At 38.1% G+C, this 13,500-nt stretch overlaps 1 protein-coding gene across 1 annotated transcript in view; it reads right to left on the reverse strand.

Annotated features, from left to right (window-relative positions):
* Positions 1-210: 210 nt before the first annotated feature.
* The window catches only part of LOC106793880 (WD repeat-containing protein 63-like), a 33,045-nt gene continuing 19,755 nt past the window's right edge, over positions 211-13,500 (reverse strand). The window contains exons 2-13 of the mRNA XM_014761158.1: positions 11,714-11,822; positions 6,221-6,432; positions 5,687-6,118; positions 5,146-5,466; positions 4,781-5,029; positions 4,462-4,620; positions 3,999-4,345; positions 2,873-3,198; positions 2,569-2,797; positions 1,454-1,754; positions 630-998; positions 211-375 (exon numbers count right to left, since the gene is read on the reverse strand). Coding sequence (XP_014616644.1) covers positions 211-375; positions 630-998; positions 1,454-1,754; positions 2,569-2,797; positions 2,873-3,198; positions 3,999-4,345; positions 4,462-4,620; positions 4,781-5,029; positions 5,146-5,466; positions 5,687-6,118; positions 6,221-6,432; positions 11,714-11,822 — 3,219 coding nt within the window. The remainder of the gene's footprint in view (positions 376-629; positions 999-1,453; positions 1,755-2,568; positions 2,798-2,872; positions 3,199-3,998; positions 4,346-4,461; positions 4,621-4,780; positions 5,030-5,145; positions 5,467-5,686; positions 6,119-6,220; positions 6,433-11,713; positions 11,823-13,500) is intronic.

Here is a 13,500-nt window from a genome sequence, read left to right on the forward strand (position 1 = left end):
TTTTTTTTTTTTTTTTTTTTTTTTTTTTAGTGCTACGTACGCGATATAAATTAGTTAGAATTCATATATATGTACATTTGTAAGAAATAGCGTGCTTGGTTATATTTTACGAGTTCCGACCTACTTCATGTTTCAAGCGGTTTCTAATGAACTTTTTAATCTTCTCTCTGGATGAGAGAACAATTGCATCAGTTCACGTTGCGTTATCATTTAGCAGCTATTTTTATTCAACAACATTATATTCATATTGTATCTTCGTTGTTTCGCTTCCATTAAAACGGTTGGCCAATCAAACACGTGGTCGGATCGTTGATACAGCAATTTTTCCAAAGCTTCTTCTTGAACTTCCCGAAATTCCTCAATTATTTGTTGTGCCTGCCATATGAGTAATTTTATATTTTTCAATGAGTCGAATTTTGTGAAAGATAAATGATCTTTTTAATTATTCGTACGATTAATCATATTTCTATGCTTTCGCGTGATTTTAAAATCACGTATCGATTTTGCATCGAAATTATTTTCCGTTTAAAATTATTTTGCTTTTAAATGGAAAGAAAAAAAAAAATAGAAAAAGAAAAAGAAAATACTTAATAAAATTGTTTCTCACAACGGATTCATTTGATTTTCACCTCTTTTTCAAGCAAAGATTCCTCGATGTCCTCCCTCGTTGATATTTTATCTTCGTATGGTATCGGTTTGATATAAGGCAAGGATATGTCCTTTTGATCTAGAGTATACTTATGATGATCGATTTCTTTTTCCGGAAATAGATAAGTTACGGTCTCTTGGAAAATTTGGTCGCGTTGTTGCAGGATCTCGCGAATTTGTCTTTCCTTTTTCTGGGTCTCTTGGCGTAATTTTAAAACTGGTGCTCGTTGTCTTTCAAGAACGTCTCTCCTGAGGCCTTTCTTTTCGAGGATAGTTATTTGCATACGTTTCATTTCCATCTCATGCCAATGTTCTTTAGCGTCTTCTATAAATTGCCAAGGTTTCCTTATCTAAAATATTCCAATCGAGATATTATTTTAGTCGATCGAATATCAAAGTATCTATCCAACTAAAATGAAATGATTCTTCGAGAAGAAGAAAGATCAATAGTGACTAATAAACTCGATCATAATATTGATTTCAATCTTCTGTTTCTTTTAAAGAAACGCTCAATAGATATGTATATATCGTATACTTTTCTTTTTCTTCTCTCTTCCTCCTCAGCTTTTCTCAATATCTCGTCCATTTCTTCTCGAAGCTTTCTTTCCGTTTCTATACGCTTCTCCTCGGCTTCCCTTTCTTCTAATTTTTTTTTTTTATCGATTCTTTCAAAGTTCCTTTCGTTCCAAGCGTCTTGCCAATCTTTAAATTTAGCTATCTGCTCGGATAAAATAAATTGAACGTTTATATTAGCTTTGTATCGAAATGGAAATCGATAATGAAAGATAAGTAGTTGAAGGTATACTCTATCGACTTGCTGATCGGCATAATTTTGCATCCAAGTAATGTCGCTAACGTCGAATCTCAGTAATGTCGGGGGGGCGGTAAATATTCTTAGAGTACCATTAAAGTCGCATATTCCAACACATTGCGGATCTAATGGCAACTCATGCGTATAAATACCCGTAATTATTCGACCGGACACGCTTTGCGTAATAATCGGTTCTTGTCCCTTAACGATGAAATCCCAAATTTCTATGGTACCGTCTATTCGTACCAAAACTAGAATCGTCGGTCGGAAGTTGCCCCAGGTGCAACCCGTGTAACTAGACAAAAAGTAAACTTTAGATTTCGGAGTGTAAGTTATGCGAAGTAGTTTCATAGTGCGTCGGGAGGCGCGGGGAGGATTTAGAAGGAACTTTAGTTTTATATCATAAACATAACGTCGCTTGGAATTCTCGTATTTCGCGTGTGTAACAAGAGCCAACGGAGCTTCGGGCGATGAAGGGATCTTGGACCAAACGGCGCGTGTATTCTACACATATACGTAACGACGTCGAAAGGTAGGGAAATAGGAGGAGGGTTGCGGGTTGTATCGAAAATAGCTTTCATTAACGAAGCGGCGTTGGTGCTCGTGTTATAACCGTAAGTTATGGCTGTATTGTCATGCAGATCATACCGAAAGTTCGGTTTCTCTACTAGGGAAAACTACATACAAGCGATGCATCCAAAACGAGCGAGGTGCTTGCGTAGCAATACGAAACGCTACCGCGGCAATTACATGCTGTACATTGCAGCAATTTATCGTACGAGCTACTCGTTATTTTTACTACGGATGAAACGCAGCCCATTATGGCACGCATGTATGTTTTATATACGCGTATGCGATATATTATATTCCTATCGTCCCTTCTCGATTTTATATCGACGTTTCTCCTAGACAAGTAATCTGTCCCTAATCGATCAATGACCTAAATCTTCTTTCCTCCTATCCTAATATACATACTATGTGTCTATATTTAGTCAAGCTAACCCATCCATGCGATAATGAATGTGATAACGAACGCGATAACGAACGAGAATGGAGAGGTTTGAGTAGGTGAAGTAAAAAGCGAGGATATTGGATTTTTTCTCGCTTACCTCAGGTTCGATTTTTTCCAAATAATCGGCTCTTCATAATCCTCCCTCCAAATAGCAAAAATGTGTCCGCCCACGGTGGCAACTATTTTTTCGTGATACTCCGATCTTGCCATATGCGTAACCGGTCCATCATGTATACGCTTCATCCACTTCCATTTGCATTCTTCGTGGTTACCCGTCAAATTGGTATCGATTTTGAAACCCTCCCAAGTAACAAGTCCGACATATCCTACACGGATTTCGGATATTACGTCATTATATTGATAATATTATCCTAATGAAATGACGACAAGAATTGATATACCTTCGATCGTGCCAATTAAGATTTCTGGTTTCATATTGTAATCGGGTTTTTCTTTAATCAGTTTATAATATCTTCGCATTGTAATATCCGTTTTTATAATCGGAAACGGTTCGTCGAGTTGTTTATTTAATTTCGAAGAATGCATGGTGAAAGTGCTCAACACTGGACGGCGATTCTCGTTTGGATAATGAATGAAAAGCATGTAATATGGTTTCCAAATGCGATTGAACTTTTCAAAAGGTGAAGTTGATTCGAGCAGTGCGTAAGGTAACGTTCCTTGTTTTTGTTTCTCTTTCAACGTAGTTTCCTTCTTCGTTGAGTTTTCCCTTAGAACAGATTGCGTTTTAATTAGAGCCGTGTATGTAGAAGGTTAGGATTCAATTGGTAGTAGATAAAGGAATTCGATATCGAATCGCTCTAGGAGCGATCGATGATTAGAAAGGAGAACCTATCCATCAATTTTCGACTATACGCAATGTTGGTGAGAGCGCATGAGAATGTTGGATGGGACGAACGGAGGAGTTGTTGGTAGGGCCATTAGAGTTCGCCAGACTCGAGAGTTTCTAGAAGAGGGATGAGAAGCGAAGATGGAGGAAAGTGGTGGGTGATCGCGGAGAATGGCCGACTAGGATCGGCCAGAGGTTGCAGACGTTTCTCTTGGCCGTTTAGCTCGCGACAAGTTTCTCAGGGGGCGTGGACGAACATTCAAAGTCACTAACTTCGCTCCCGGCAGACGGTTGCTGTAATTCTCGGTGGTGGTTATCAATTGGCAGCTCAGGTCGTAGCTCACGTTATCCAACGACGAGTTGACCCTGCGGCTCTTTAATGAGTTCGCATGGCGCTGACGTAGTCAGTCGGAAGGATGAAAGACTTTAAACGAGATAGGAAGACGAGCGGTGGGTGGGGAGGGGGAGTAGTAGAATGCTACACAGCTTTAATCAAAGAAGCATCGTTCTGTTCCTAAGAAAACAAGAAGGAGAACGACTACCGGAGGATATAGAATTCATCGATCGAAAATCATGATTGCTTTCTAATCGTTTTTCTAAAGAAAATCATACCATATGGCTTATTTTACTTGTCTTTTGTCTTGATACGTGTTAACCGTGATAATCCGAAAGACATAAACGTTTTGGGAACTAACTTGAGATCCCAAAAGGCAATAGTACCGTCCATACTACTGGTAACGAATTGCCATGGGAGATCCTCGAGCGTCGTACCGGCAGCTAGAGATTGGATTCTACCGTTCTTCTCGACCTTGTGGTAAGGTGGTATCCAAGCTATTTGGGTTATGGCACCCTTCTGGCTGTGTTGCAACGAGGACATCGCCACCGGTCTTACGACCGAGGATCCAACGGTTTCTCGCATCCACCTCATCAGACTCCGCATAGCAATTCTATATCTCACTTGGGCGGAAGTGTGCACTGTTACCGCCTCTACGTTTTCGATTCTACCCGGTATGGACCAAATGGCGATCTGAACGATGCAACGGAAATACCATAAAGTGTTTGCTATTGGTATCTTCGCGTATGGCTCTCGTAACAAATAAATTCTCTTACATTGATACTCGTCGATTCAAACATAATACTTACTTGACCGTTAACGCAACCACCAATGATGACGTTACTATTCAAAGGACAAATAGAGATCGCTGTGATCTCCCTTGGGCATTCTAGGATCAACTTTGGAGACAAACAATCATTGAACGACCATATTAATGCTAAATTGTCACCTTTGGAATCTCTGAGGACCTATCAAGTAATAAACGGACTTTGATCATATTTAATCGTATAATTTTAATCAGAAGATTTTTCTTTCATTTTATCTATTTTAATGAATTGTATTTAACATATGAACAATCACTCTAGGCTCTTCTAAATCTGTTATTTAATAAAATTGTTAATTATATACCTCGTCGTATGCTCGTTGACCTACAAAGTGTTCAGCTTTGGAATGATGAGTATAAGTAGCGCAAGCAATACCAGTCCACAAAGGATGCCAGGATAAATCATTAATGACTTTTTGTTTTGTAAGTTTCCCGTCATAAAAACTTTGGTGTTCTTTGTATCCTACTGGTATCGGTGCTTTAGTATCTCTTTCATGATACACCAGATTTTTATAATCATCCGCGTAAATATCCCAAGTCGCGTTCATTTGCACCTATTTTGTGATCGATACTTTTAATAGAAAAAATATATAAAAAAAAGAAATAAAAATGACACTTAGAGATAATTAGAAAGGATAATTAATCTTGCGTGTTAAGTGTAGATAGAGACCTGATCGCACATGGTGTCAGTATTACGTCGTAGAAATCTCGTGAGATTGTCAGTATCTTCTTCCGTAAAGGCGGATATATCGATCGGTTTATACTCGTATCGGTATTGAAACCAGGAATTTGCGGGTATTGAAGGCGCGGTCTGAGCTTCGTTGTCCTTGGTGCCGGGCGTCACTTGCGTGGACCTGCTTATCGTGTTTCGTGACACGTTCTCGAATGTCTGCCGATATGGCAGCAAGTCGATGTATCCGTCCCTTTGATCGTCCGCACTCCTGTCTACCAGATTCATTGGCACGTTGAGCAAATTCGCCGTAGATACGACCTGTTTATCGTACGTTAATACAATCCACTTAACAATAATCTCTCTCTCTCTCTCTCTCTCTCTGTCTTCCTCTTTCTCTTTTTCTCTATCTTTCTCAACGAGCATTTAAACGCATACATACGATGTGGAATGAATGGATTGTTAAATTCGAAAAAAGGAATCCATAAACGGGGGAAAAAAACATATGGGTCTTACGTGGTGGAACCTACTATACGTGTACCTTGATCTCGAGTTGTGGCCTTTGATTCTTGACAACGTTCTCATCGACCTCCTTGCCGCTTCCCAAATCCTTCCACTTGGCTGGGTGCTTGTAAACGGCGCTCCTCACGTGAATCTCATGCTCCCGTCTCTGCATTTGAATTTGCTGCAATACGGCTCCCTTTGCCTCGGTGCTAAGGCAAATGTAAAATTGGCCCTCCTCAGTGACGGAAGGGGCGTAACCGATCAGCATTCTCTCTTCAGGATACTCAAGGATCTCGTTCTTCATCGGTAAGAACTCACTGCTCTCGGAGTGAAGATCGAGGTTGTCCTCAATGATCTCCTTCTTCACCCATACCCATGGATATTCCGTGGTTACGTTCTCGTCGATGACGCAACCAAGAATTTTTTGAGTTAAAGAAGATAGATTGATTCTTGCTACACCGGCAGTACCCTAAATGTTCATTTCAAATAACATTTCAATTCTAAATGGAAGATGATATACGCGTTTTGTCTCGTTTTTTAAAGGATGTATATGTATATATATATATTCAACCATAGAAACAGAGTAACGGATTTCCCGTGATAATTGTGGTGATGGTGGTAATTGGGTTTCATCGTCTATTTTACCAAGTTGCAAGATATCATAAACGGAAGGACCACTGGCTTCGTAGGAATCTAATTCGTATATGGTTTTTCTTCGTTCGACAAGAGGATCTACGAGGTCTATACGGATTTTTTTTTTCGCTTCCTTTTCCCAATCCTTATCTGAATTTCGTAAAAGAGATTCAAATAAGAGACGACGGTAAAGCAATATTATTAAGAAAAATATCGAATATCTACCATCATGTTCTTTTTCTTCCTCAATGTCTTCCTCTAAATATTTTTCTCTCTTATCTTTTCCTTCTTCTTCTTCTTCTTTCTCTTCCTCCGTATCCTCTTCCTTTTTAAGTTCGTCATTATCCGTATCTTCGTCATAAAAAAATTCATCACCGTAATCGTAATCACCATCGGTTTCCTTTTCGCTTAACGATTTATCCTTTTCCATAATAACGATCAATGACGTTTCGTATGATTTTAATCGACGAAGAAATATAATCAATGAATGTCTCGTCAAATGAAATAAACAAAAGACGAGTTACGAGTTTTTAAGATATAATACTTCGAGGTATTATATTCACTCACGAACCCTTTTATCGAGAGATTCTTTCGGAGTAAAAATGGAAGTTTTTTCAAATACGGGATCTCCTACCGAAAGGGTTATGGAAACTCATGGACACGCGTTGGAGATGAAGAGATAGTGGTTATAGAGGTTAGGTGAGAGGTTAACGGGGAAAAGGGGAGTATCGTTAAGGACTCCCGTTGCGAAATAATCCTGAAAACTAATTTCACCGTGAGCGCAGTTGCCAGAGACGATGTGTAGCAATGATACTCTCTGTTGGTCGTGTCGCTCTTCTGTTAGGAACTCGAGCGTTAGAGGAAAAGGGTTATATGTATGAACTCGGAGATATGAGATATATATACATATATATATGTGTATGTGTATACAAAGATGAGAAGGTAAAGGGTGGAAAGAGTGAAAAGAAGGAAGTACAGGAGCGGGAAGTGAATAAATCTGGTCGAGGTAATTTCGGTCTTGCTTCATCTGACCTCTACTTTTTTTTTTTTTTTTCGTTCCAACCCTTTCTCATCAAAGAATCTCTACTTTATTTTCCCACGATCCTTATCGCCCTCTTACCTACTATCGTCAATGAAACGTTTATCGTTTTTACTCTTTACCATACAAACTTTTATCATCGATCATATTTTCTTTCTTTCCTACATTGCAAATATTATTCGATGTAATAATAATTGTGGGAATCTGAAGGTATGGTAAAGTGGTGTATTATATTTTACTATATCATATTTTGATATTCTACTTATCTCTCTCTCTCTCTCTCTCTCTCTTTTTCCCTACCGAGGTTCTGGGAACGAAGAAACAGGAGAATACGAGTGGATATAAGTTATGGAGAAGACTGGTTCGTTCACGTACATTTCGGAAAAGATATTTTCAACCTTCGTATCTCCGGGCGTATTCCATTCGTTTATTCGCACGAATGCCGGATCGCGATTCCACGGTAAAATACATCGTGAGATACGAATTGGAGTTATATTCGAGCGGGAGACGAAAAACTTTTTATTGTGTTAGTCCAGTAACCGGAGATGTAAAATACCGCGTTAAACTTTCGAGTGGAACTTTTTTTATGAGTATTATGAAAGAACGACTAATTTAGTTTCTCCGTTGTGTCTATCGTTAACGCGTTGCGAATAACTTGAAATTTTTTATTTACCCCTTCTCTCCACCTCCAAACCCCCGTGGACTTGATTGAATTTGTCGCTTTGCAATCAGTTTTTAGATCTCCATGGGTAGCAGCGTATGCAGCTCGATATACTTATATATATATTTCAATTCGATTATTTTTTAGTTCTTCGAGCAAACGTGTAAAGCTAACATTGTTCAAAGATTTATTCTCTCGAATGGATCGTATTCGTCATTGATGTAAAATAATACGAAGTAAATCGTACGGCAATTTTAGACCATTATCTCGGATACTCGTACTTTTTATTCGAAAAATAAAAGAAAGAGAGAGAAAATATGTAACTTCATCGGAGAGCCGGATTTCCACTCGGTGGTTCAGGAAATTTCGGAGTTTCTCTTGGATCGTACTTATCCAGGTAAAAGCTAAGGGCTATGGAAAGCCTCCTACGTTGGTTCGCCGAGTTGAGATATAAAGATACGAACTTTGTTATTGTTTCTGCGCTAATATCGGTGAAACGCCACAATCAGTTTGCCAACTTTCCTCCAATTTACCTTTCTAACTGATAGTTCGGCCAGAGAGGCGAAGGAGGGGGCTGGGCCAAAGTTTTCTATACATTTACCTACTTCTATACAGATTAATGGGCTTTCTCGGAAGGGAGACGAATGAAAGCTAACTAAATTGTACCGGTTGGACGGGGAAAGGTAGGAAAAAAAAAGTGTTCTTTCATGTTTTAATTCGGGGAAATCGTTGCCCTTTCTTTCTTCCTTCTACGAAAATCTGATAGACGTGGGGATAAGGGGCGTGGGCGTGGGCGGTGTAGGGTGAAGAGGAGGGGGAGGGAATGGATATAATATACAGAAGCGTTGTACGTACGCGAGTTTGCAAGCTCGAATACGGTGCTTCGCGGCTGGTACCACGCTTGCAGCATATCGGGTTAACGAGAGAGCGTGCACGTGGGCTGCTCGTGATTACAGGCTGTAGGTCCTGCAGAGATGGACGAACGGTTGGTTAATTTTCAATTAACTAAGCGCCTGCCTGCCTGCCTGCCTGCTGCAGGACGACGTTGGGATTATACGACGACGACGACGTTGGCGATCGGCACGTCGTATCGCCAGGTGACTACTCATCCGACTACATACGCGTTTCCTAACTACTCTGCACGTATACTCGTTCTGCTTCTCGCTGATCAGCTAGCTGATTGGACACAGCCACGCGTGGCATGCTCAATTAAATCATCGTGGTATCCCACGTGCACTATCATACACTACTTTGTCTTTTTCCTTTTACCTAGCTGTATATTATTATATTTTCAAATCAAATATTTTCAATCAAAGTGTTAGACGATAATTTTCAAAAAAAGTTCGTACGTTTTTAATTAACATTGCACACTTGCATTTAAAGTAATATATATTGACTTCAAATAATTGCACTGTATATGAAAACAACACGATAAACGTGTGTAAACTTTTGGTTCAACCTAATATTAAATCACGAGAATCTATCTCTCGATTAACAAAATAACTCTCGTTTTAATTATAATACTTATATACTATTATCCTAAACACGACTTCCGATTTTTTCTTTATTATTATTATTATTTTCTTTTATTTCATCTATATTCTATACGATCTGATTGCAGCTATCGAAGACACGTTAGGTTCAACGTTGAGAATCCTTCTTGAATCGTTTCGATAATCAGTACGCTTTTATTCTTCTACCATCACCCTTACTATTTTCTTCTTCTATAGAACTCAATCATCCCTGACTTTCTCATTGTTTCTCCCTCTTTCATTTCTTTTTTTTTTCCCCTCCCTTCCTATATCTCACTCTGATTTTCGAGATCCTTGTTCGTTTGACTATTCATCGGATATAGAATTTTATATATACATGTATATAGGTATATATGCTAAAGTATGTATTCATGTCTTTTTTTTTTTTTTCTTCTATCTATCTATCTATCAATCTATTCTCTTTCATTTTATCTCATCTCGCACGACTTCTCGGTCATCGTTCAATTTCCTTATTCCTTCTTTCGTTAACGCGAGAATGGCTACGATCTCGTTAGTAACTGGATCCTTTTTTCCTCCTACGGCTCGAGTAATTCCACGACATTTTTTTGCTTTTTCTATCTCTCACTCTCTCTCCCCCTTTCTCTTTTTCTTTTTTTTTCTTTTTCTCCTTTAGCCACCCTTATTTCGTTCCACGCTTCGAAATTGCTAGCTTCTCACGTTACCGCAATTAATCCGCCTGCAGGTAGATGCGAGACGATCGATCGATCTTTCCTCCAAAGAGGAAGGCGTTAGTTCGTTCTCTTAAAGTAAAGTAAAGTATCGCGGAAGCTCGTGAACGAAATAATATCACTATGAGAAAATTCATTTTATCGGTTTACTAATAAGTATTACGTCAAATCGAGTAAGGGTACAATAAAATTCGTTTCGTCGTCGTGGAATGAACAAAAACTCAAAAAATAAAAAGATTAAACCGAATGAACAATTGATTTTTCCTTAGTAAATTTCAATTTCAATTATATTTTCCGCGATTATTGTTCTTTACATAGTATTTCTCTTCTAGCAACGATTTGAAATAATGTTTGAAGGAAGAAAATATAAACATTGTTCTCATAATTCGTCGATGAGAAATAAAGAAAGACATGATGGAACGAAATATTGTATTGTTTGTATTTTTATTTTATTTCTTTTTGGTTCAGGAAATGGTTAAAAAAAAAAAGAAAAAGAAAAAAGATAATAAAAAGATTAAACCGATTTTTCCTTGGTCAATTTAAATTTAAATTTTCATTTCCGTGATTATTATTCTTTACGTAATATTTCTCTTCTAGCAACGATTTGAAACAATGTTCGAAGGAAGAAAATATAAACATTATTCTTATAATTCGTCGACGAGAAATAAAGAAAGAAACGATGGAACGAAATATTGTATTGTTTGTATTTTTATTTTATTTCCTTTTTTTCTTGTTCCTTAAGAAATGTTTTAAAAAAAAAAAGAAAGAAAAAGAGAGAGAGAGAGAGATTTAAGTATCTTTCGAGATTTTTCTAGAAAAGTTAACACGAGAATTTTCTTTAGGGTATTCGAGTCATGTTCTGACGATGAAACGCGTAGGAGGGCGAGAGGCAAAGGCAAGTAGGGATAAAGACGATCAAGCAAGAACCCTTATGGTAGCTTATACGTGTAATAACGATTAACGTCGATGGTGCACCTGTCGCTCTAGCGTTTTACGTCTAAGGTCACGTTCGTTGCTTTCGTGTCGTCGATTTTCCTTCTTAGATATCGCTCAAGCTTCCAAGATGCACTTTCACCTAATCTACTGACACTTTGTCTTTTTGTTTTTCTCCTCTTACCGAGGGTGCATCTTTACACGAATGATGAACAACGAATGTGGATGGATGGACTCTACGTGTAATAATAAATACTATTTTGTTCGTTTGAGAAACAATGATTTTATATTTAATTCTTTGGAATACGTATGCACTTAATTTATTCTGTCCTTTGTCGGAACAAGTAAAGGAATTTATTGCAACGAAATATTCTTGACCATGTTGACCAACGATAAAGAGACCTGAGGATAGATTTTCACTGAAAGGATATAGTATTATATTTACTTAGTTTATAACGGGGCATATTCCGTTGACAAATATCCAACGATCTATAAATATTGCGTTCATCGACATTTCATCTTGTTTACTAGAAGTAGTAGGTAGTTTTCGTCAGCTAACTCCATTCCATGGTCATACCAGTGCCCTTTGATGGGAAAAGAATTTTAAGTAACGAGGGAAGACCGCTACAACTCATTGTCAATTGATTCAGGTAGTCCATACTTAATTCTTGTAATTCTGGCGAAAACTAAATTATATTCGTAAATTTTAATATGTTTAGAATGTTTAGGGGTCAGGACGAAATGAAATAAACAAATGAAAATTATAGATAATTTGATTTGGACACTAGATCTTTGATTATCCCGATTTTAATCTTGACGTGACATAACCAAAAAAAACAAAGTATATTAGATTTTCCATTTGCGATGATGTCCTGGATGTCTAACCAAAGAAAACAAAAAAAAAAATTTGTTTGTTTGTTAAATATTTGATTTTTTTTTTAAGTTTTTCATTAATTATGTGTAAATATAGCTTTACGTTGATCCATTGTTTAAATATTACTTATAAATTCATTCATTTTCTAAAATAAAGTTTTCTTTTTGACCCAATATTTCAACAGCGTCACTTACTCTGTGTTTGACGACTATATCCGTCATCGCTTGATTATCGCGACACACACTGGGGCGCACTTTGCAAAATGATCGACACAGTTAACTGGTTAACAAAAATGGCATTTAAAAGTTGCTATCACGCAGGCAAGAAGTCATAAATAACGATGGAAAACAAATATTTTACAATAAATATTATTAAATGTCTGAAAATTTTCTTATTTTCTTTCAATTCAAAAATGGACAAAACTTTCCGCTAGTAGTTTCCTAATAGTTTAGAAATCGTCTAGGTAAATCAGAGGATGATAGAAAGAGAGGGAAGAAGATGAAAGATATTATAGAGAGGATAGGTCAGAAATGATAGAGGTGACTCGCTTCCGGACGAGCGAGTATATCGGCTTTACAATCGATAAACGCGCGTGTCGAAAGGTGTTGGATAGGGAGTAATAATGTAGGGAAAGGGTAATAGTTCGCACGAGTATGCACTCTAGCAACTAACTCGCGAGAACCGTCTCGTCGTGCCGAGCAAAATGAAGCTTTCTCTCTCTCTCTCTCTCTCTCTCTCTCTCTCTCTCTCTCATTCTCTCATTCTCTCTTGTGCTCTCCCTATTTAGTTACCTCTCTTTCTCTTTCTCTCTAACACTCTCTGTTTTCTCTCTTTTCCAAAGAAATTGCGGGCGTGTAAGCGAGCGAAACGAAGCGATCGGCTTTGCGTGACGACAAATCAAAGTCGATGGGCGTCGCAACACGCTAGAGAGAACGAACGGGAACGATATCGAGTGTAATTGAAGGTAGTTGCGCGAATACGACGAGACGTTACCTATACTTCGTCTATTCGCCTACTTTCGCTTAGGTGGAGTCGCTTTAAACTCTATCACCTAAAATACTCTAATATATGTAAATGGGAAATGGATTTATCTCTCGTGGTTGCTGGGGGGGAGGGTGTTAGATAGTAATGTATTTCGAATAAAATTAAAAGGAAAATGAAACGTAAGAAATGTACGAGGTAAAAGAATGCGAACGAAAAAATGAAAGAAAAAAGAAAAAAACGAAGAGAGAGTGAGAGAGAGAGAGAGAGGGAACAAAAAAGAAACGAAAGGAAATGATCGAAAAGTTTTGCGTCTCGGCGGGAATCATACCGTTACTTCGATCAAATTCCAAACCCCAAAAAGTGATTTTAATTATCGAATGCACCAGCCAGCCGTAACTCGGTGAAAAGAGGGGGTGGGTGGGGTGAATCTGAACGGCGGTGCAATTAGCTTTTTGCCACGTCGTGCATCCCCGTTCGATCCTTATTCTCTCTCTCTCTCTCTCTCT

Source organism: Polistes canadensis, unplaced genomic scaffold (assembly GCF_001313835.1).
Source record: "Polistes canadensis isolate GaletaPanama2010 unplaced genomic scaffold, ASM131383v1 scaffold_20, whole genome shotgun sequence".
Classification (NCBI taxonomy): Eukaryota; Metazoa; Arthropoda; class Insecta; order Hymenoptera; family Vespidae; genus Polistes; species Polistes canadensis.